This window comes from Aotus nancymaae, unplaced genomic scaffold (genome assembly GCF_030222135.1).
Source record: "Aotus nancymaae isolate 86718 unplaced genomic scaffold, 86718_ANA_hifiasm-v0.15.2.pri h1tg000062l, whole genome shotgun sequence".
In the NCBI taxonomy this organism is placed as follows: domain Eukaryota; kingdom Metazoa; phylum Chordata; class Mammalia; order Primates; family Aotidae; genus Aotus; species Aotus nancymaae.
Window position 1 is genome coordinate 37,957,464 of NW_026988476.1, and position 20,732 is coordinate 37,978,195.

General features: G+C 39.5%; 1 protein-coding gene across 2 annotated transcripts in view; it reads right to left on the reverse strand.

The window, feature by feature from the left end:
• The window catches only part of FBN1 (fibrillin 1), a 241,102-nt gene that overhangs the window by 186,827 nt on the left and 33,543 nt on the right, over positions 1–20,732 (reverse strand). For both annotated transcript variants that reach the window (XM_012442316.2, XM_064365642.1), the window contains 4 exons: positions 15,645–15,727; positions 13,681–13,779; positions 4,927–5,022; positions 1,075–1,170 (listed from right to left, as the gene is read on the reverse strand). In XM_012442316.2, coding sequence (XP_012297739.2) covers positions 1,075–1,170; positions 4,927–5,022; positions 13,681–13,779; positions 15,645–15,727 — 374 coding nt within the window. The remainder of the gene's footprint in view (positions 1–1,074; positions 1,171–4,926; positions 5,023–13,680; positions 13,780–15,644; positions 15,728–20,732) is intronic.

Below are 20,732 nucleotides of genomic sequence, written 5' to 3' on the forward strand. Positions count from 1 at the left end.
GACAGAAAATAAACAATTTCTCACAAACCACTCTCTGTTCTTTGTTTCCCTCTAGTATATGTTTTAAATGACACATTCAACATCTGCTACTGAATCTTTACTTTCCATCCTAGAATTAGATCTCTATACAACTTTAACTAAAAGAGATTATTGCAGTTTAAAAGTTCACGCAAATTTTCAATTACAGTTTTATGTAACATAAACCTTCTAAACTTTCATTATAAAACTAGGGATGATGAGAAAAAAGCTATAAATGTAGAGACAAGATGATTAATAAGACCAAAGTTCAGGGGAAAAAACTTAAGAATATTACATATCCACATATATCTCAATATCATATTTGCATTTTTAGGTAGGCAAATCAGGTAGAATACTTCTTTTAATTAAGAGCAGCACTAAGCGCTAGACTTGAAGAGACAAAACACACATTCAAATTAAAGGTTTATTATGTATGTGGCCTTGGGGACATCCCTGGACCTCTTTGTGCCTTGGTCTTCTCATATGCAAAAGTAAGGATGATTCTACACACTCTAATAGACTGCAATGAGTACTGAATAAACCATCTACACAAAGCAGTTTCTCAGCAGACACTCAACATATCTATGGTGAGTTTTGAATGCTGAGCTTGTACACCTCTACAGCCCCCAACGGTTCCAACAGATCTTTAGGCGTGCTTTTCACACAGAACCTCTCCCTTTCCATACACATGTTTTGTTTGAGACCACTTCTCTAATTCATAGCATAATAAAGAGCTTAATCCTTACCCTTACAGAAAGTTCTCTTCTTTTTATGCTGATGCCAACTGGTAATTACGTATATGCTCATAACTGAGTACCACCAAATTAGCAAATAACGGAATTTAGGTAAACTTTCACTGGCAAACATTGCTGAATATCATCATAGATTCAGAGCTACTGTCTTGTCATCCTAGGGACCTTCCCAACGGCAGTTCAGAAATCCCCTCAAAGCTCAGCAAAACTCATGAAGTAGCCATGTAGACCCAATGTCTGTGCAAATTAATAATAGCTTTAGGTATCAGCATGTCTTTATGCAAAAGATTTAAAAAACCATTACCTCTTTCACACTGGGGTCCAGTAAAGCCGTAAGTGCATGCACATCGATTTGGGGCCACACACCTTCCTCCATTGAGACAGCCACTTTCACAAACAGCTGTAAAATAAGGAGAGAGCTGAGAAGCTTTACCCGAAAATAAATGCTAATGAAGTAACACTTGTGGTCCCCTGGAAGGACAACAATAAAATATCTAAAGTCACCCAGCTGTTTGTTTTGAATGGTCACTCTACAGTTACAGATCCTCAGATGTTCCTCAGTCAGAATAGATGAGTTTGTATCTGTGTTAATGCTGACCGTCTATTCCATAAAGCATCAGAGCAATGCTTTCAGTTCTACATTGAAAAACAGTAGTTTCTAAGAGATGTCACTGGATGGGAACTGTGTGTTAGCAAACACTCTTTTGCTTACGATTTAAGTTTAATTTCAACAGGGCTCCCATGAGCGGAAATATAAGCCCCTCTGATGTCACCCTTACAGAAACGTAGCATGTTAAATTGCACAAGTAACTGCAAACAACAAAAGACTAGTAACGATCTTCAGTAATTTAGATACCATAATGAAAGTCCCAGTTGAGAGTTATAACAGAACCTATGGAAACTATTGGTGCAATGAAGTCTAGAGATGTTTGAGGGCAGGATATTTTGCTTTCTAGAAGAGACATTAAAATCGGAATTGAAAGTTCATGTGCTGAACAACTCCTCTTTGTACAATTTCCTGTAACTCGCACATGCATGGCCTCTTTCTAGGCATCTTCATCTTCAGTGGTAGGCTCTTCTCTGCCAAATATGGCAGTCCCACGCACTGTTCAAAGCTCAGCTGAAATCTCACTGCTCCCTGAGGCTCCCCCAAAACCTCCATTCAAATTCTTTGCTCCTTATATATTTTCTATACATTTTTCCATACATTACCCCATGGCAGTTATGAAGTTGAGCCACTAATACTACCCCTCAAGAGAATCTCCTGAAAGGAGTTTAGCTGGCAGACAGCTTCCAGCTGCTGTACCTTCAGATCTGCTGTGGTGTTCATGTCAAGGGCATACTCATGAACAACAACTGAACACAGCATTAGGATACTAAAGCCTGGCCATTTCCACCCATCACGGAACTCTGTGATGGGCACTTTTTGCTCTGGGTTCTCCATCAGCCTGGCCAAGGCTTTTTTGGAGCTGCACTACAGACTGAAGTTCCTTCTATGCAATTGTCCTTCTTTCCCTCCCTCCTTGCACAGGGTCAGACAGGCATCATGGTCTAAAGACCATTCCCTCCTACTTCGGCTTCCTCTTGCCTTTATTCTTCACATGACTTTGTCCCAATAAATCTCTTTTATGTCTAGTCTAATTCTGTCCTGTTATTTTCTTGGCATAAAAGGACCTGAACTGACACAACCCTTTTTAGCCAAAAATTATGGCAGGAGTCCATTGCTCATCACATAATCAGAGAGGATTTTTATGTAAATTAATTGTCTTCTTTGTCTCTTGATTTATAGTTAGGGGGAATGAAGAGTTTTTAAACAGAAAAGAAATTTTGAGCTTGCTGAAGTCAACCCTCCCAGTTTATAGATGAGGAAGCTGAAGTTTAGGAAAAGTTTTCTAATTCTGCCAGTGTTAATTAAGAACTTATGTGTTGGGCTTTGGGCTAAACTCTCTCAGGAAGCACCAAGGGGAGCAGGAGAGATGCCCAGCAGCCCCTCTGGTTCTCCTGGAATGCCTCTAGATCCAGCCCCATCTCACCCTCTCCACAGCCACAGCCTTGGTTAGGACTCGTCTTTCTGCTCCTGCTTTGTCCTCCTCCAGCTGCACTTCCACACTGGGATCTTTCTCACTGTAAACCTTCGTAAGTGAAGGGTACTAAGGTTGATATTTCACAGCAGTAAACGCATGGGCTATGGAGACAGACTGCTTTGGTTCCAACCCCAACTCTGCCGATTACCATCTATATTCCCTTAGAAGAACTACTGAAGTCCCTGTGGTCCAGTTCCCTCATCTGCTAGAGGGTAACATTCATGCCCTCTAACACAAAGGGTTGTTTTCATATTAAATGAGTTAACACACGTAGAGTTTTAAAACTTGACTAGCACACAGTAAGCACAGAGTAACTCAAAAGACGTATGTTGTTGATGTTGTTAGTGTGTTTTCTTCGTTGCAATCTCACTCCTCTTTCCTGGCCTTACTTTCGAAGAAAACATAGTATGTATAAAGGCATCAAAACCTGGCCCATGACATTCTATCTGACCTCACTTCCTTTCCCATCACTCCCCTATGCACTGAAGCTCCAGCAATACCAAAGCAGTTGCTATGTCCCATATGCCATGCTGTGTCTTGTGCTGGTGCTATGCTCATGCTCTACCATCTGCCCAAAAGGCCCATTCCCCATCGCCTGAGAGGTAAACTCCTACCCATCCTTCAACACTTAGCCCAAGAATCACCCACACTGGCGAGCCTGTCCTGCCTCTCCCTTCTCCACGCTGGGGTACACAGAACTCAATCAACATTCTTCTCCTACTGCAGTGTATGGATGGTGATATGGTTCGGCTGTGTCCCCAACTGAATCTCATCTTGAATTCTCATGTGTTGTGGGAGGGACTTAGTTGGAGGTAACTGAATCATGGGGGCTCTTTCTCATGCTGGTCTCATGATAGTAAGTCTCACAAGATGATGGTTATTATAAGGGGAATTGTCCTACACAAGGTCTTTTTGCCTGCTGCCCTCCATGTAAGACGTAACTTGTTGCTCCTTGCCTTACACCGTGATTGTGAAGGCTCCCCAGCCATGTGGAACTCTAAGTCCAATAAACCTCTTTCTTTTTGTAAATTGCCCAGTCTTGGGTATGTCTTTATCAGCAGCATGAAAACAAACTAATACAAATGGTCACTAGGGAATTCTACACATTTTTGTTTATTTATAATAACATTATTAATCTTAAAAAAGGAAGAATTAGAAGCACCAAAAGCAAATATTAGAAGCACCCTGAATAATGCTCACCATTAAGAATGTATTAAATAAACAGTAAAATGTCCATGTAATAGAGTATTAGGCAACCATTAAATTGTATTTTAAAATGTGGAATAACATGAGTATACTTCGAATAAAATATTAAGTGAAAAAGTGGTATGAAAAAGTACATATACAGTAAGAACTCATGTACCAAATATGCGTTACAAGTCTAGAAGATAGTATCTGGAATGAGGAAATCATGAATAATGTTATTTTTTATAGTTTTATACTTTTACAAATTTTCTGTAGGATATATATGTTCATCTTAAAGTAACAAAAAAAATAAGCTTTTTAAAAAGAATGTTCACCTTCTGCAAAGCACAGGGACTGGTAGAAAGTAGGCACAATAAATGGTGTGTACAAATGAACCACCAAACTGAACACTACATAATAAGTACTTCAGTAGCAGAATCTAGAATGAGAAATGAGAGGGATGTGTATACCATTAATCAAGAGAAAGCACACGTTTAGAGAAAATGATGGGGCTGAGTTTTGAAACATTTTATTTGAGATGCTTCCTGAAAATCCAATTGTTGAAGTTCAGCAATAGAGTGGAAGGTATCTGCCCGGAATGAACAAGAATTCTGCTCCTCTAGTGGTGACTAGAAATCAAGATAAGGCAAGCAGCATGGTAAAGGTATATAAGAGGAAAATGAATTAAACCATCTGCTGCCAGCATTCCAATTGCAAGTTTGGTAGTAAGAGTTGTGGGTAAGTGATTTGTTCATCCGTAAAGGTCCCTAGACACTTGTAAAAATGCTGGGTCCCAGGTAATCAAAGAATATCAGCACTTATTTCTTTGTTCTCCTTCTCTATGAACAGGTTAACATCTAGAATACGTACAACTACGGTGTACTTACGCTGTCCGCAGTGAGTCCCTATGTATCCTTTCTGGCATAGACAGTGATCGTCACTGCAGCTACCTCCATTCATACAGCGAATACTGCAGTGTTGAACTTGAAAAAAAAGAAGAAGAAAAATTCACTTTTGCAACTTACTGCATAGATTGCAACAGCTCACAGGAATTGATTTGTAGTTATTTAGAGAGAAAATCAAATAGTTTATCAGGATTCATCCAGTTTTACCCAGTAATTGAGACCTAATTGAGAATGCTAAACATAGTATTAGTTGTGTGTATAAAATCATTTACCATGCAATGTAATTGTTTCTTTGGCATTCACTTTAATAGTGCTAAATGACTTTCTTAACAGAACTTACAAATCAATGTCATTTCTGTAATTTATACCAACAAGAAAGTATTGCCTTGAGTAATCACGTGAGACAAGATTATGACAGCAAGAATTTTGTCGTGAAAAGATTTAGCATCCCAGGTAGGTGGCGCAGGGGAATAGTTAAGAGTAGCAAATTCCACAGAATTTTGTTAAAAGAAATTTTAGAGGCAGAGTAGAGAAAAAAGAAAATACCTAGAAAGGCATTTAATAACAAGACTGCCTGATGACAGGGACAGCTGGATTTGTCTGAGAAAGAGCTGCTTGTTTAAACTTTAACCTCAAACTAAGTAAGATCCCCATTTTCACCTACAGGAGTGTACATTTCAGGGCCCAGAGTAGAAAGACCATGGGCTGACAGCCTTAGACCCCAGACAATGAGACACTCGAAGAGGCTGGAGTAAAAGACAGCCACGGGCTCCACAGTGAGCAATAACAGCAGCGCGGGCACGCGCTCTCATTTCTCCAGTGTTCAGGCTTTCTCTAGGTCAGTAATTTAGGTATGCTACCAGCACTTCCAAAATCCTAGGCTACTTCCTAGTCCAAGGACTGACTGAATTATTCATTAATCCTTGTTGATACCTGCCTACACATAGAGGCCAGGATTGGGCATTGGAGGCTTGGCTTATTCTGTCTGGTCCTCCAAGTTGTGGGAGTAAATTCCCAGGGAAAAAATGTTTCATACTTTTAGCTAAGGAGAAGAGAATATCTTCTTTCTACACAATGTTTATGCTCACTCTTCCTGAAGCACAGAGGCCAAATCACTCCAGAACAAACAGAAGATTCCACCCACAGCCACCCCGTTCATTACCCCTCGTTAGGAATCCTCAGCCACAGTATTGAAAAGTGGCTACTTGACTTCAGGAGAAAGGGACAATTTTTATAAGGAGCTACACAAATCGCAGCCTGACAACAGGGAAGGAGAATGCAGAACCCTGTATCTACTATACCCTTTCACAGCATGAAGAAGTCGAGTTGAAAGTTAAATGCCTTTTCAAGGACATGCCACAAGAACATGCCACACACTGAAACACCATCAAAGGCCTGTTTCTATTGACCTAGAGCCACCTCCATCTCTCAGCATTCACAGTCTCCTCAGCATGGCCCCAGGTGTCTTTCAGGGCTCCTTGGCACATTCCTAATATGTCCTATGACTCCATCTCCTGATCTACTTATCAGTCATTCATTCACTCAACAAATATTTCTGAGTGCCTACTATGTGCCATGCAAAACACCCAGCACTTTCCTTTTCCTTTTCCCTCTGTAGAACCCCCTCTCTAACCTGCCTCCTGTCTCCTTGCCCCTAACTCCTAAACCCAACACAACATGCACACAGTTCTCCCCAAAACCTGAAATCCTATCTCCAAGACCCATTTCAAATATTGCTTTTTTCCCTTGATCTTTTCTGGTATCTCCCAAACAAAATGTGAGCCCGCTCTCCTTTCCAATAACTTTATATTCCTCTTTTGAAGCATATATTACATAATCCAGCCCATTTTTCATTCTTTCTCCCCACCCCATTTGTTTAAAAACTTCTCACGAGTAGGAAGTATCATGAGAATTAATTATGCAATATCCCCTTAAGTCCCTAGAATAGCACTTTGCTTGTATGTAAGTACTGTATAAAACTATGCTAAATTTTTATTTACTTAACTCATGCTGCCTGATACTGACGTCAAAAGCTATACCCAACGACCAAACTGAGACTCAGAAGTTGTCCATTGTGTCCTAAGCACTTTTACAGCCCTACTAAGTAGGTTGCTATTAAAAATATTTTTATCTTTGTTTCCGCATGTACAAAAGCAGAAATAACTCCTTTGTTGGAGCATTAAAATCAAACAACCTCAGAAACTGATTAAAACAGTTATTTCAGGCTCTTATGATTCCATTAAAACATCTCAGCCAAAATGCTTAACTAAAAAGCTATCTACAAGTAGTATACAAAGAAAAAAATGATTTAGTGAAAACTTTGAATAATATTCTAAGTAGGTCAGGAAAAGGTGTATAGTTGCTTTAAATTTTGAAGTTAAACTTAGCTTCATCCTATCTTAGAAAAACAGTGAAGATTGGGAAAAGCACAGGAAATGATGTCATCTGTCAAGCAGCATAGGAACTCAGCCTTCAAACTGATTTCAATTAAAGCAGTCTGTGCCAAGAGCTAATTTCCATTCCCACATGAGCAACAAAGCCATTTAACTACTTTGAGATAAAAAAGCTAACAGTAGTTTAAATAGTGGCTTTACATTATTTGTTCAAGTTGAAAATCAGAATGAATTCTTCTTTCTGGCAAGAATGATAAGTTCACGTTTAAATGCAATATAATAAAATCCTCCCTGATAGATATTTTTTACCCTGTCTTTCAGGCAAACCTTTACCAGCATAAAATATTCTTTCCTCTTTAAAAAATAAAAGCAGTCATTCAGACTTGTGAAACAAGAAGACATGGTTGAGTCCAATGACCCACACAAACCAAGGAACCATGCAGGAATCCTTGGGAGAAGCCAGGAGGAAGCAGGGTCAGCACAGATAATATGCTCTGAATCACCTGCTTTGCCACCATGTTTACCATGGGAAACTTTGTATTCGTTGTGAGTCTTAGATCTTTAGGGGGAAAAAGCATTCTGATAAAGGTGGGAGTAATCGCTCAGGATTTCTGTGGGGAAATAAAGGAACTAGAGGAAACAGTTTACAGAGAATATATGCCCAAATTGGTTTTATTTTGTATTGAGTCCTGCCATTGATGCATATCTAAATTTGCTCTGATTGAACAAGAGTCCCAGATGTGTCATAATGAAGAGACCAAGCTCTACATCTCTTAAAAAAGTCAAATGAAAACTAGGGGTTCCTCCTATACCCATAATGATGCTATATTCTTTTCTGGATACACTAAGTACCCCAAGTCAGAAGATATTCTTAAACTCAATCTCTGTTACGATTTTATCAGAAATTGAAAATACTAGGAGAATCAGAGTGCACTGATCCTGCCACATGCAGTGAACCCTGAGAGTCCTAAAGCCACAGTCAGGACCTGCCCTTAAAGGTGAGCAGACAGCCTTAAAGGGTTTCATGTAAGCCTCAATATCCCAGAGCTAACAGAAAATGTTGCCACTTCCCCATATCCATAAAAGATCCCAAATTAATTTTGTGTTCATATCAGACGTCAGTCCGTCATTTTAGTCATTCAACAGTGACTTCCTGAACGTCTTTCATTTGATAGCATTGGCCAGGAAGAACATAAGAATTTTCTTTAGATTACAGCCCAGTACAGATTAGTTCTTAAATGATTCATCAGAAGAGAACAATGTGAATGAGAGAGAGGCAGGGCTGGCACTTGGATCCAAATACCTCAGGTAATGATTTTCTTTGAGATGCATTAGGTTTGGAACGATTCTAAAGACCTGCCATCATCTTGGCAGGCACAACTGGCAGAAAGAACACTGGGAGTAATTTGCACATAAGCATTTGTATGGTGAACATGTGATTTTAATTTAGGCACTAGGAAAAGCACAGACGGACAAATTAAACAGCTAGACTAACTTCTGCACTCTACACCTGAGACAACAGTCCACAGCGACAATCAGAGTCACTGCAGGACAAAAACAATGTTCATTTAGAGAGATAACAGCAATGGCATTTCCCTTAAGTAAATAGATATCTGAGGATGCCTAAAGACCCACAGCTTGGAAGGGAAACTTCACTAAAATTCCCAAAAAAAAAATCTAGCCAAGCTGGAAAAGCTCCAAGTTAAATGACAGCAGTGATAAAGGTGCTTCCATAAAGGGCAGACTAGAAAGCAAAGAATTCAACCATTTCCAAGGACAAGTCTGAGTAGATTCCATGCATGCCTCTCCTCCCAGTTCATATAAATCCCACACTTCCCAGAAAAGCTTTTTGAAGGAGGACTTCATCCAGACTAGCTATAGTACCACCTTCCCTTCCTCTGAACGTCCCCCGACTTTCAGGATTTGGTTACACCACACTCCCTCAAACTTGCTGACACACTGGTCCAAAATTGTTCTGCTGGCCTTCTTACACCCTTAGAGCTCAGATTAGTGTTGGGAGTACAAATGCCCCAAACTCTCACTGAATTGAAGTAAGTTAAATGAGAAAACGTGCTCAAAGTATAAGGCGGTTGATCCAAGAATAAAGGGCCTCAAACTGATATACGGGTTTGACACAATTTCTATCAAAATCCTAAAAGATTTTGTAAATATAGACAAGATTAATCTACAGTTTTTACAGAAAGGAACTAGAATAGCTAAAACAAAACAGGATAAGGCGGGAGAAATCTGTCTACCCATCCTGGGCGACAGAGCAAGACCCTGTCTCAAAGAATAAGTAAATAAAAATAAAACTATGAAACTATTAGAAAAAAGTTAGAGAAAATCTTCAGAATCTAGGAGTAGACAAAAGCATTCCTAGACTTGACAATGAAAGCATGATCCAATCAAGGGAAAATTGATAAATTAGACTTAAATTTGAAAACATCTGCTCTATGAAAGATCTCATTAAAAATACTAAAAAGCAAGCTATAGAGTGTGATAAAATGCCTGCAAATCACATATCTGACAAAGAGCTAGTATTTCGAGTATATAAAGATTTCTCAAAACTCAGTAATGAAATAATGAACAATTCAATTAGTATCTGGACAAAAGAGGCCAGGCGTGGTGGCTCTTGCCTATATTCCCAACACTTTGAGAGACAAGGCATGAGGATTGCTTGAACTCAGGAGTTCGAGATCAGTCTGGGCAACATGGCAAAACCCTGTCTCTACCAAAAATACAAAAAACTTAGTGGGTCATGGCGGTGCGCCCCTGTAGTCTCAGCTGCTCAGGAGGCTGAGGTGGGAGGATCAATTGAGCCTGGGAGGCGGAGGTTGCAGTGAGCCAAGATCGTGCCACTGTACTCCAACCTAGGTGACAGAGTGATACTCCATCTCAAAAAAAACATTTAATTAAAACTAAGAATCCGGACAAAAGATGTGAAGAGACCTTTCACTGAAGAAGATATACTGATGGCAATAAGCACATAAAAAAGATGTGCTTATTGTGCATATGCATACATATATGAGCATATATGTACATACTTTATTGTCTAAATGTTTTTGTCGCCACAAAATTCATATGTTGAAACTTAGTCCATAATGGGAGAGTATGGAGCAGTGGGGCCTTTGGGGAGGTGATTAAGTCATGCAGGGAGAGCCCTCATGAAAGGATTAGTAGCCTTATAAAAAAAGGCCTGGGAGACCTGTTTGCCCCTTCTACCATGTGAGGACACACAGAAGGCACCATCTAGGAAGAACAGGCCTTCACCAGACAAGCAATTTGCTGGCCTCTTGATCTTGGACTTCCCAGCTTCTAGAACTGCTAAAAATTACATTTTTATTGTTTATAAATTACCCAAGCTATAGTATTTTATTATAGCAGCCCAAACTGACTAATATATATGTAAAATTATGGAGTTTATTAATCCCAGTGTTACAAGTTAATATATATCTGTGTGTGTATACCCATATAAGAATGAGTAAATTCATGTATCAGTAAACCGTAATAGGTCTATAATACAATTAGGATTGCTCAAAATCCATTTCTAGCCTCAGAGACTGACACAGCAAAGAACAGTCCTAAAGAGGGCTGGAATTAAAGTCTAGAAAAACTACTGTTTTGACCTTGTCTAGCTAATCATGCTTTTGGTGCTGAATGACGAGTGTCAAGAGTTCCACCAGCACTAAGGGAAGTCACAACTTCCTGTTGTCCAAGAGAATCACTGGCAGGTACTCTGAACCTTCTGGAAATGCAATCTCTCATTCAGGTCACTAAGAGATCATTTTCTATTCTCAGAGTTACATGACCCTGAAGTCAAAAACCACCTGAAAGAACAACACTCCTTCCATTCCGTTCATACTTAAGCAGGAAAATTAAGGCTCTCTGAAGTCCCACAACTTGCCCAGACCCCCTTGATCCCTATCACATAACCAGTATAAAATCTTTCATAGGAAAAATTGGTGCAGTGATCTAAAATGACCCTTTCTGGTAGAACCACTTGAAGTGAATGCAAACGTTTCACTGAGTAGAATCGTCCTTTTCTTAGCAGGGCAACTGGCAAAGTGATCAGGATGTTCTATGGAATGGCACAGCTCTTCCCTAGAACATCACTCCAAAAGAGGAGAAATGAACTCTGATCGTCCCTAGCTACCCTTAATATTTTGCCGTCTTTAATTCTGCACATCGTTTAGACAAAAGCCAACCATTTTAAAGATTTCAAATACCCCCAAAGATCCTGGTGAAACCAGAACCTCCTCCTTACACTATCCTCATCCACAAGCTACTTGGGGACTTTGTCCCATGTCCAGGTACCACAGATATGACTGAAACGTCCTCAGAAAGCACCACCCACAGTCTTGGATTTTAGTCTCCTGACTAAATCCGGCCTCGGGACCTTCCTCCTATACTCCTCACACCCCACAGTTAGCTTGGATTCTGTCAGGACCATGGCTTTTCCCTCTGGTCTTGTTAACATCCTGTCTCCACATCTCATGATTTCTACTCAATAGATAAGTCATTATCAGTCACACTATCATTGAAGACCTTCTCAGCTTCATACCCAGTTTTGCCATCTGGCTATATTTCCACCCCCAGAGGAGTACAGTGTGGTTAGTTGGTTCGGGATTAATCTGAGAGATGGGATCTATTCCCAACTTTATAACTGCATTTTTTTTTTCCAACCCTGAGATGCTTAGGTCTCAGTGGCAGCCCGGAAGCCACCCTTATAGAGAAGATGCCCAACATGTTCCCAGATGTGCTGCCAGCTGGCTTCTCTGCCTCATTCTATTCCTCTAGTTCAGGGGACCTTGCTATGTAGAACGAACCTGCTGTTACTTGGAAGATGCACATTCGAAACCAAACTGAGATCAAGTAAGACTATGCTACATTCAGTGTAATAAGCAAGACTCCCAGCCCATAGGGGAGTGTCTATCCCAATTTTAACAGGCTGTATTTAGTAAAAGGTGGCAATTATATTTTGGGCTCCACTAGAAGCAGATTCTGAGATGATAATTTAATTGGAGTAGTTTGTTCTGAAAGTAATTCTCAGAAACACTGGTAGGAGAGGGGGAAAGTGAGACAAAAAGAGAAGGAAGCTAATAAAGTACATTATCAAATCTACTATCACTGTGAATGACGAGGACTCAGTCCCACTACTAGGGAACTTCAGGAGACAGTGCAGAGTGAGCCTCATTATTACAAACTGAGAAGCAAGGAAGCTGAGGCACTTATCCAACCACTCTACATCTGTTGTTGGTTAAAAGTCGCTTCTAGGTCCACTGACCCCCAGCACTTCCAGCTTGCCCTGCATGCAGACCTGGCATGCTCGCTGGCCAGAAAAGTATACAAAGCTCTCAGGCAGAGTCTCCCGCGTTCATCCATGAAGCCAAGGGAGGCACGAGGGCACCAAGAGTGCTACACAGGACAACTCGCCCTAACCTGTTAATTTGCTTTGAGAGACACACTCAGATGGTAGGACTCTTAACAGGTAATGAACCTTGACACACTAAAGTCTCTACTTGCAGTAAACAAAAGATAATGCATTTATCCCACAATGTTTTTCTTTGAAACTTTGTCAAAATAGAACACACGACACGGCGGAGGGGGTGCATTTTCTCACCAGATAAAAAGAAATGGAAAGGGGGCCTAAGTTTTTTGTCATGGGGACGGTCGAAGTTTTGAGGGGCTGTTTATACAAACAAAAACTTCAACTTTTTAAACAACCAATTATGACTCACTTGCCCAAACCCCCAAAAGAAAAACAGTGGAACAAGCAAACAAAGGCTCTGAAGAAGGAACTGTGGATATTCATCTGGCATCACAGAACGTGGCAAAATTCTGAAAGGAAAAAATAGGTTTATGCTTCATTATAAATCACCCCAGAAACCTTCGTAACGACTTCTCACATTTTCTTCTTGTAAAGCAGGGGTCTTGAGTCTTAAATAAGTTTTTAATCAGATTCAGATTTCAGTACCACAAGGAAGAATGCCTAGATTTCTTGAGCCAAAAATGTTCATTAAACAACCCTTTCATTGAGCACCTTTTATGGTGTTTACATTGGAGATACAAAGATGAATAAGGCGATACCTACATAAAAGGCCATAAGCTTTATACTATTCATAGTAACTATGGCCCATAGGTAATTTTCCTATAAAGAGTAAAGAAGGGAAATGAGAGGCCAGATGAAGGAAAGCCCTTCCAAGTATTTTGGGCAGAACAGAGAAGGCAGATGTTCTAGTGAAAAAATGTATTGCAGGAAAGAGAAAAGCCAAAATCAAATTTAGGAGAAAATGGGGTGTAACCACATAAAATAATATTATATATAATGACATGTTAGACTCACTGGATCTGGAGCCACAGGAAGGAGCTATCTGACCAGATGGGCAAGTGCACATATTTGGCCTCGAACAAAATCCATCCCCACAGGAATGCCGGCAAATGGCTGTGAATAAAACCAGAGGTCTGTTAGCACATGGATTCAGAGCACGATTAGTTATAGGAGACCGATCCTCAAATGAGGAAACCTGGGTTCTCAGGTCCCTCACAAACTTTGCTATCATGACTTATATGACCTTAAGCCACAGGTGTACTCATTTTCAAAACAAGTCTATTGAACTACATAAACTCTGGCTTTAAAATCCACAACTCATTTATCCAGTAATAGTGGTTCTTAACCTCTCTTTGCTTAGTCTGCAGCACTCCATCCATCAAAAGCCAGGATAGACTATGAAAAGAAAACCAAACAAACAAATTAAAATCCTGCATCTATACATATTTATATGATCATAAGAAATACATGACTATATTGACTTTCAGATTTAATGATATGAAAATTACATCATTACTCTTGAAGCCAATTTTATTGTAAATGTTTAATGTTTAATTTTCATCCTGTTCTGAATTACATCAACAGTCTGAGAGCGGAATGCTGGAATCTACTGTCAGAGTACTGATTCTACAGTCAGGAAGCCATTCATCCTTTAGAGAAATATTAACATTTTCATACCACCCAGAGACTAATATCATGCTGGTACCAAATGCTCTGCTAGTGGCCAAAACAGTAAGTTTGAATGGCATATGATTTATATTTATCAGCAGCCTAGGACTTGGTCACTACTTTTTATCATCATAGGCATGATCCTTTCCTCAAGCTCCTGCACAACCTTGCAAGTGCAAATGTGATGTGCAAAGCTAAAAGAGTACACTTGATACAAAGTGCATTCAAACATCCAAAGAGCTTTGCATGGAGCCTGGAAATGACAAGAAATAAGCTATCAAAGGATCCTACAAACATTTATTTAAATACCTGAAGACATCAGAGAACTCTAGAGAAGGCTAGGAAAGGGTTCTATTGTAAAGTTCATTGAGAAAATGCAAATACCATTATATTTCTCTTTTAATGATTCAGTTTTGGTCTTAAACCATAATGTGTCAAATAAACGAGATGCTTTCTGGTCAAAACCGAGAACTGAGAAAGAGTTAAACTTTTTCAGTTCACAAAGCAAACACTGTGTACTATAGTCCATTCTTCTCCACTGACCACTCTCAGCCAAGTGTGAAGGTGAGCTAATGATTCTTTAATGTCCCTTCAGCTCTAAATTTCCCCATTATGCTAATGGAGTTTTCTGAAAACTGAACATTATTTCACAGATACAACAACTGTGAAAGCTCATGAAAGGCACATATCATGACTAAATTTGACTTTGGTGTCTCCATTAAATAACACCTTGTCTGGCACGTGATTTGTCACTCAACATTTTGTGGGATATTGGAGAAATATGGAGGTTTGCCTCACCAGCAGAAATCAACAGAGGAACCTCTGTTATCATTTGAGATCTTTCTTAGTCTTTCCACTGATCTTCCTCTGGTGCTCTCTCTCCTCCCTTTCCCTTTTGTCCAAGAGTTAGGTCTGCTCTTGACCCCTCAATCACCCAAATTCAATGTACATGGTTTGGGTAGGCCCATGGGTGGCCAACAAAGTTAGAAATTACAATCAGAAAATCAGCAATAATACCCTTCTATTCAAACTCCTATCAAACTGATTACATAGTCTATATCGCCAGGCCCAGCATATGTAAATGATACACAACCTGGAGCAAAGTATCCCTGTGATTAAACTTTGACAGGGTTTTGACCAAGTTGATATATTTCCCAACCTGGATTCAGAGAAAGCAGAAAAATCTTACAGCCAGAAGGCTCTACTTTAAACAAATTCATGGTACAGTTACAAAGGGCCAAATTTTAAGGCTGCCCATGCAACCAACACAACAAAAGAAGGACATGCAGAATGACAGGCTATTTACTTACGGACAATACACTGATTTCCTCCAGGTAAGGTTTTCCAACCAGGGCAACAGTAAGCATTATAACGTGATCCACAGACATTGGGTCTAAAACAAAAACAGAAGAATTCCATACTTAAAAGAAGAAGAAGAAAAGAAGAAGAAGAGATGACCAAATAAAAGGGAAAAAAAATCCCTTAGTTATAAAAACAGGATGAATTCTGGCAGACAGATAAAAAACTCATGAGACTCAATGCTGGGTTACCGTAGTTTGGGACACTTACATAGTGATATCAACAGGGACATCCCTTAATATCACCTATGCATGTGGCCCATCAGGGAAATAAAAACCAGAGATACAGAATGTAGCATGTTCTATCACAATTCATGAAGTCATACAAGTCTTAAATTAGACAATAAACCTAAATCAAACAATAAATTTCTTACCAATATGGTTAAGAAAGGTTGTAATAAAATCTACTGCACGTAAGACTTTACGTTTCTACTCTTTGAAACCATTTTTTTTTCCTATGACCCACCTTACCTCTATAATGTTACACATTCTTCCTTTCACTAAAACTATAGGAATGCAAACTCTGACATGAGTCAGAAAAAATAAAGGTCAAAACATGTAAATATTTATTTAGCAAAAGTTTGGAAACAGGCCGGACGCAGTGGCTCATGTCTGTAATCCTGGCCAACATGGTGAATACAAAAATTAGCTGGGCATGGTGGCACACACCTGTAGTCCCAGCTACTTAGCAGGCTGAGGCAGGAGAATTGCTTGAACCCAGGAGGCAGAGGCTGCAGTGAGCTGAGATCACACCACTACACTCCAGCCTGGGTGACAGAGTGAGACTCTGTCCCAAAAAAAAAAAAGTTTGAAAACACACTTGATACCAGCAGTTACAAGAAAATAAAATCAGTGTCACTCTGGGTTTCTTGTTTACAGACAGCGCATCACATCTTGGAGTAGAAACTCCATTCAGAATCCAGATGATCCACATTTAACAACTTCAGGGAGCAATTGAGTAAAGATCCAGTGACTTCTACACTGGAAACTAAGACAGAGGATATAATACACACAGACCTGAAAGCAACCATTAGTTGCTTTGCCATATCGTGAGGGCCTAACCATTGATGCTAGTTGCTGGAGATCAGGGGTTGATAAGGAAGGTCACGTGTTTTGCAATCAATTTCACAAACTAGGAACAATTCCAAAGCTTTCTGATATTAACATTGTAACCCCCAAAGCATAAGCCTTTAAAAACAACTGTATAGTTAAAATGTATTTTCAGTTAGGGTGCACTCCCATATTCTCTTTGTATATGTAGACCACATGAAACAGTACAGAGCCCTCCCACATTCCCTCTGAACTCACTACTTCAACCTCATGCAGGATTGGGAACCAACGTAAGGTCTCTGTTCTGTCCTTTACTCCTTTTGTTGCTCCAGAAAAACTGGAACACCCTGCAAGGCACCATGCATACTTCACACTGACTGATGAGTCAGAAAGGGAATTAGGAAGAAAGCTAGAGGGGCCAAGGAAAGGGCCCTAACTCCATACCCAGCAGCCCAGGCCTTCTCTGAGACTAGAGAGAAAATGATTAAATAGAGGCGAAATATGTGCATGATGTTAGAGCCTGTGTGAGCTCCGTTTATTTCTGTGTACAATGGTATAATGAAATGTCTGCCTTGTGTACATCATGGATGTATATATGTCAAATAATAGACATGAAAGCTTCATATATGAAAAAGACAATGAAAATGCAATGCAGCATTATCGTCCTGATGGAATCATCTTCTGACCCAAGTTATTCAGCCAATGGAACCATAAGGAATAAAGGAAGAGAGAAAGATGTTATTGAGAATTTTAAGTCAAAGGCTCTCAACCCTTTGTCCTCCATGACAAAGGAATGCCTGAAACTTCAGGGTGTCCAGAAGTTCCTGGGGAAATTCAAGTTCTCGGAAAGGGAAATAAGAGAGGAAGTCAGGGTAGAGAGCCAGGGTAGAGGGGAACACTCAAACCTTCCAAACTCTTATTATAAAAGTTCTCTCGATCTGAAATTGACAATCCAGGCCAAAGTCGACCACGTCAAGCCTTCTCCAGCAAAAGCTCATTAGAACAGCTCTGCTGGAGATAGTCCAATCCCTACCAAACCCTGGAATAGTGTCAGTGCACCCCTGAGCCTTTGCAGGGTGCCCTGTGGTTGACATAACAATGTTTGGTGTGTGTGTGTGTGTGTTTTTAACTACAATCATACATCGTCTGACATACTGTGTCACAGACATCGTGTCTGGCAAAAATGAATGTATTTATGTAGTAACACATATACAAGATGAAGAAGCTAAGAAACAAAGGGTCCAGAATGACTATTTCAGTCCTACAAAGCCAAATATTCTAAAGATCTTCCAAGGTATTAAGCATGCTAATATAAACATTCTTTTTAAAAATGTTTAGAATCAATCTACAGCTAAAACATGGAAAATTTTACAATTTACTAGAGTTACAAAAGAAAATGTACATGCTGTAAACCTTCCCAAGTGTAAAAGGAATGGTACAGATATATAACTTGGGAAACGATTTGGGAGGAAAGGTGTGGCAGTCAATAAAGCAACTGATCCTAGAAAAAGAGTCTTAAATATATGACATTGTGTTTAAAAATAACCAATAAATAAAAGTTATACTACAACTATTTTTTAAAGCTGTGAAGAAGAAGAGAGAAAAAGGGTACAGATACTTTAGTGAGCTAAAAGTCCCCATCTTTCAAAGCAAGAAACCAATGGGTACCATTTAAATCTAGATACAGAGGTACAAACATGGTAGATAGTGTTAGGGAGATGACTATGAGAACAACAAAAAACAGAAAAGTTTCAACCTAGTTACCTTAAGAGATGAGAACCTGGGGAAGCAGAGGGAGAGTTCTTTTGCTTTCCTACCTAATATTCATCTGCAACCGCTCATTTTAAAATATATGCTCTTCTATTTCCATCACTGTCTTTCACTTAAAGCAATAACTCTACTTTCAAAGTATGAACATCTTATCTTTGAAACAAGATACTTCCTGTTTCATTCATTCATAATTCCCTTTAATTATGCATCACATTTTCATTTCACTGAATTCCTTAACGTTCTTTATAATTTTGTACTGGACTTACTTTATTTGCATGCTCTGACTTTCTATGAGTTTTAAAACTTTATCATTTACAAGTAATATGTTATTTAATTTCAGTTGTTTCAACCAATACCTTCAAATGACAATGATTGTTTTAATTGTGTTGCCATTCATTCTTAAGTCATTCTAAATGCTATGTGATGTAGCTCAACGCAAAGTATTAGAAACATTTAAGATTTCTCCTCTGCTGCTTTGGTCTTGAGAAACTGCAAACTGATAGAACTCGTTCAAACAAGCTGTGTGACATCTGTTCTACTTACACACAGAAAAAAGCAAGTCTAATTCTGAAAACAAATGAGTGTCTTATTGAAGCTGGAAAGAACTAAAACACATAAACTCTAAAGGAGACATTCTGAATTATTTCTGTAATAAAAGATTTAATTCTGAAGTTTCAATACAAAATACTTGTACAGAAGGTAAATTTTTAATAAAGTTACTCTTTTCGGTCAATGAAAGTATAGCATCCATACCTCTTTCTCTTTTCACTTCATCAGTCATCCCTACCAACCCCCATCGCTCTAACACAAATGCACAAAGTCAGAGTTAAAGCTCTGTGCAGGCAGCAATAACATTCAACAAGTTTAAAAGATAGGGGAAAGGACTTTTTGCTAAGTGCTAAAGATATGTTACTTTATTTCATCCTCATAGCAACTCTTTGGGGTAATTTTTATTGTTATATGTTTAACGCTAAAAAAAAAAACTATGGCTTAAGAAGGTTAAAAACCTGGCCTCCCATAGCATAGATATGTGTAATGGAGATCTGAACTGAAGAAGTCCAGCTCTAGAGTTCACTCTCCGAATCCTACGCTAAGACAAAGGTGTACTTAGAGGACAAGATGACATTACACTCAGTAGCATTCATAGTGACAAAAGTAACACAAATCACAGAATGTCCATCAATATACCAAGGATAAAGCATAAACTGTTTTTTGTTTTGTTTTGTTTTGTTTTTGAGACAGAGTCTTGCTCTGTCGCCAGGCTGGAGTGCAGTGGTACAATCTTGGCTCACTGTAACCTCCGGCTCCTGGGTTCAAGCGATTCTTCCGTCTCAGCCTCCCGAATAGCTGGGACCACAGGCGGGTGCCAGCACGCCTGGCTAATTTTTGTATTTTTAGTAGAGACGGGGTTTCACCATGGCCAGGATGGTCTCGATCTCTTGACTTCATGATCCGCCCGCCTCTGCCTCCCAAAGTGCTGGGATTACAGGCATGAGCCACTGTGCCCAGTCAGCATAAACTGTTTTTTAACTGTATTCCTAGTCTATAGGGGAAATGAGGAAAATATCTTTTATTCCACTTCACAACTGTATGTTACATTTTTTTAAAAAACAGCTAAGTCTATCTGTAACTTTTCTTACCAGTAACTTTGAATATTGTGCTCTGCAAGAACCTAACTCCAAACACCCTGGATGATGGGTGAGTCTCAGCAGGTTTGATATTTGGATTCAGTCAGACACAGCCCTCAGAGATCATGTGGACTGGCAAAAGCCTCTCTCAATGAAGCAAACAGCTGGGCTCTACCACGTCTGACCACATCATCGCGAGACTTGGCCTCCGTGCAAGCTGTCTGCACTGTGTCCACATTCCTTAGGCAGAGCCCACTTCTGCAAGTTCGATATCTTACAGCAAGATAGTCTTTCTGCTTCCTGTACAAAGTGCAAAATCCTTTCCAGAAAAGGTTAAGGTAATAAAAAAAAGGTCAGGAGGCTCTTATTTCATATATGTTAGTTTCTCAACATATATGTTAGTGATTAAGCTCTTGGGCAAGGAGAACACTAAGCAATAGGTAAGGGCTAATAAGGCTGACCCTACTCCATTAATTGCTCTTTTTTAACCTTTAAGGGAAAAAAGTATAATTTAGCCCCTTAAGTATAAATCTGGAGGAGCATCAAAAGGTATATGCCCTCACACAACAAAGGACACCCAACTGCCCATGAC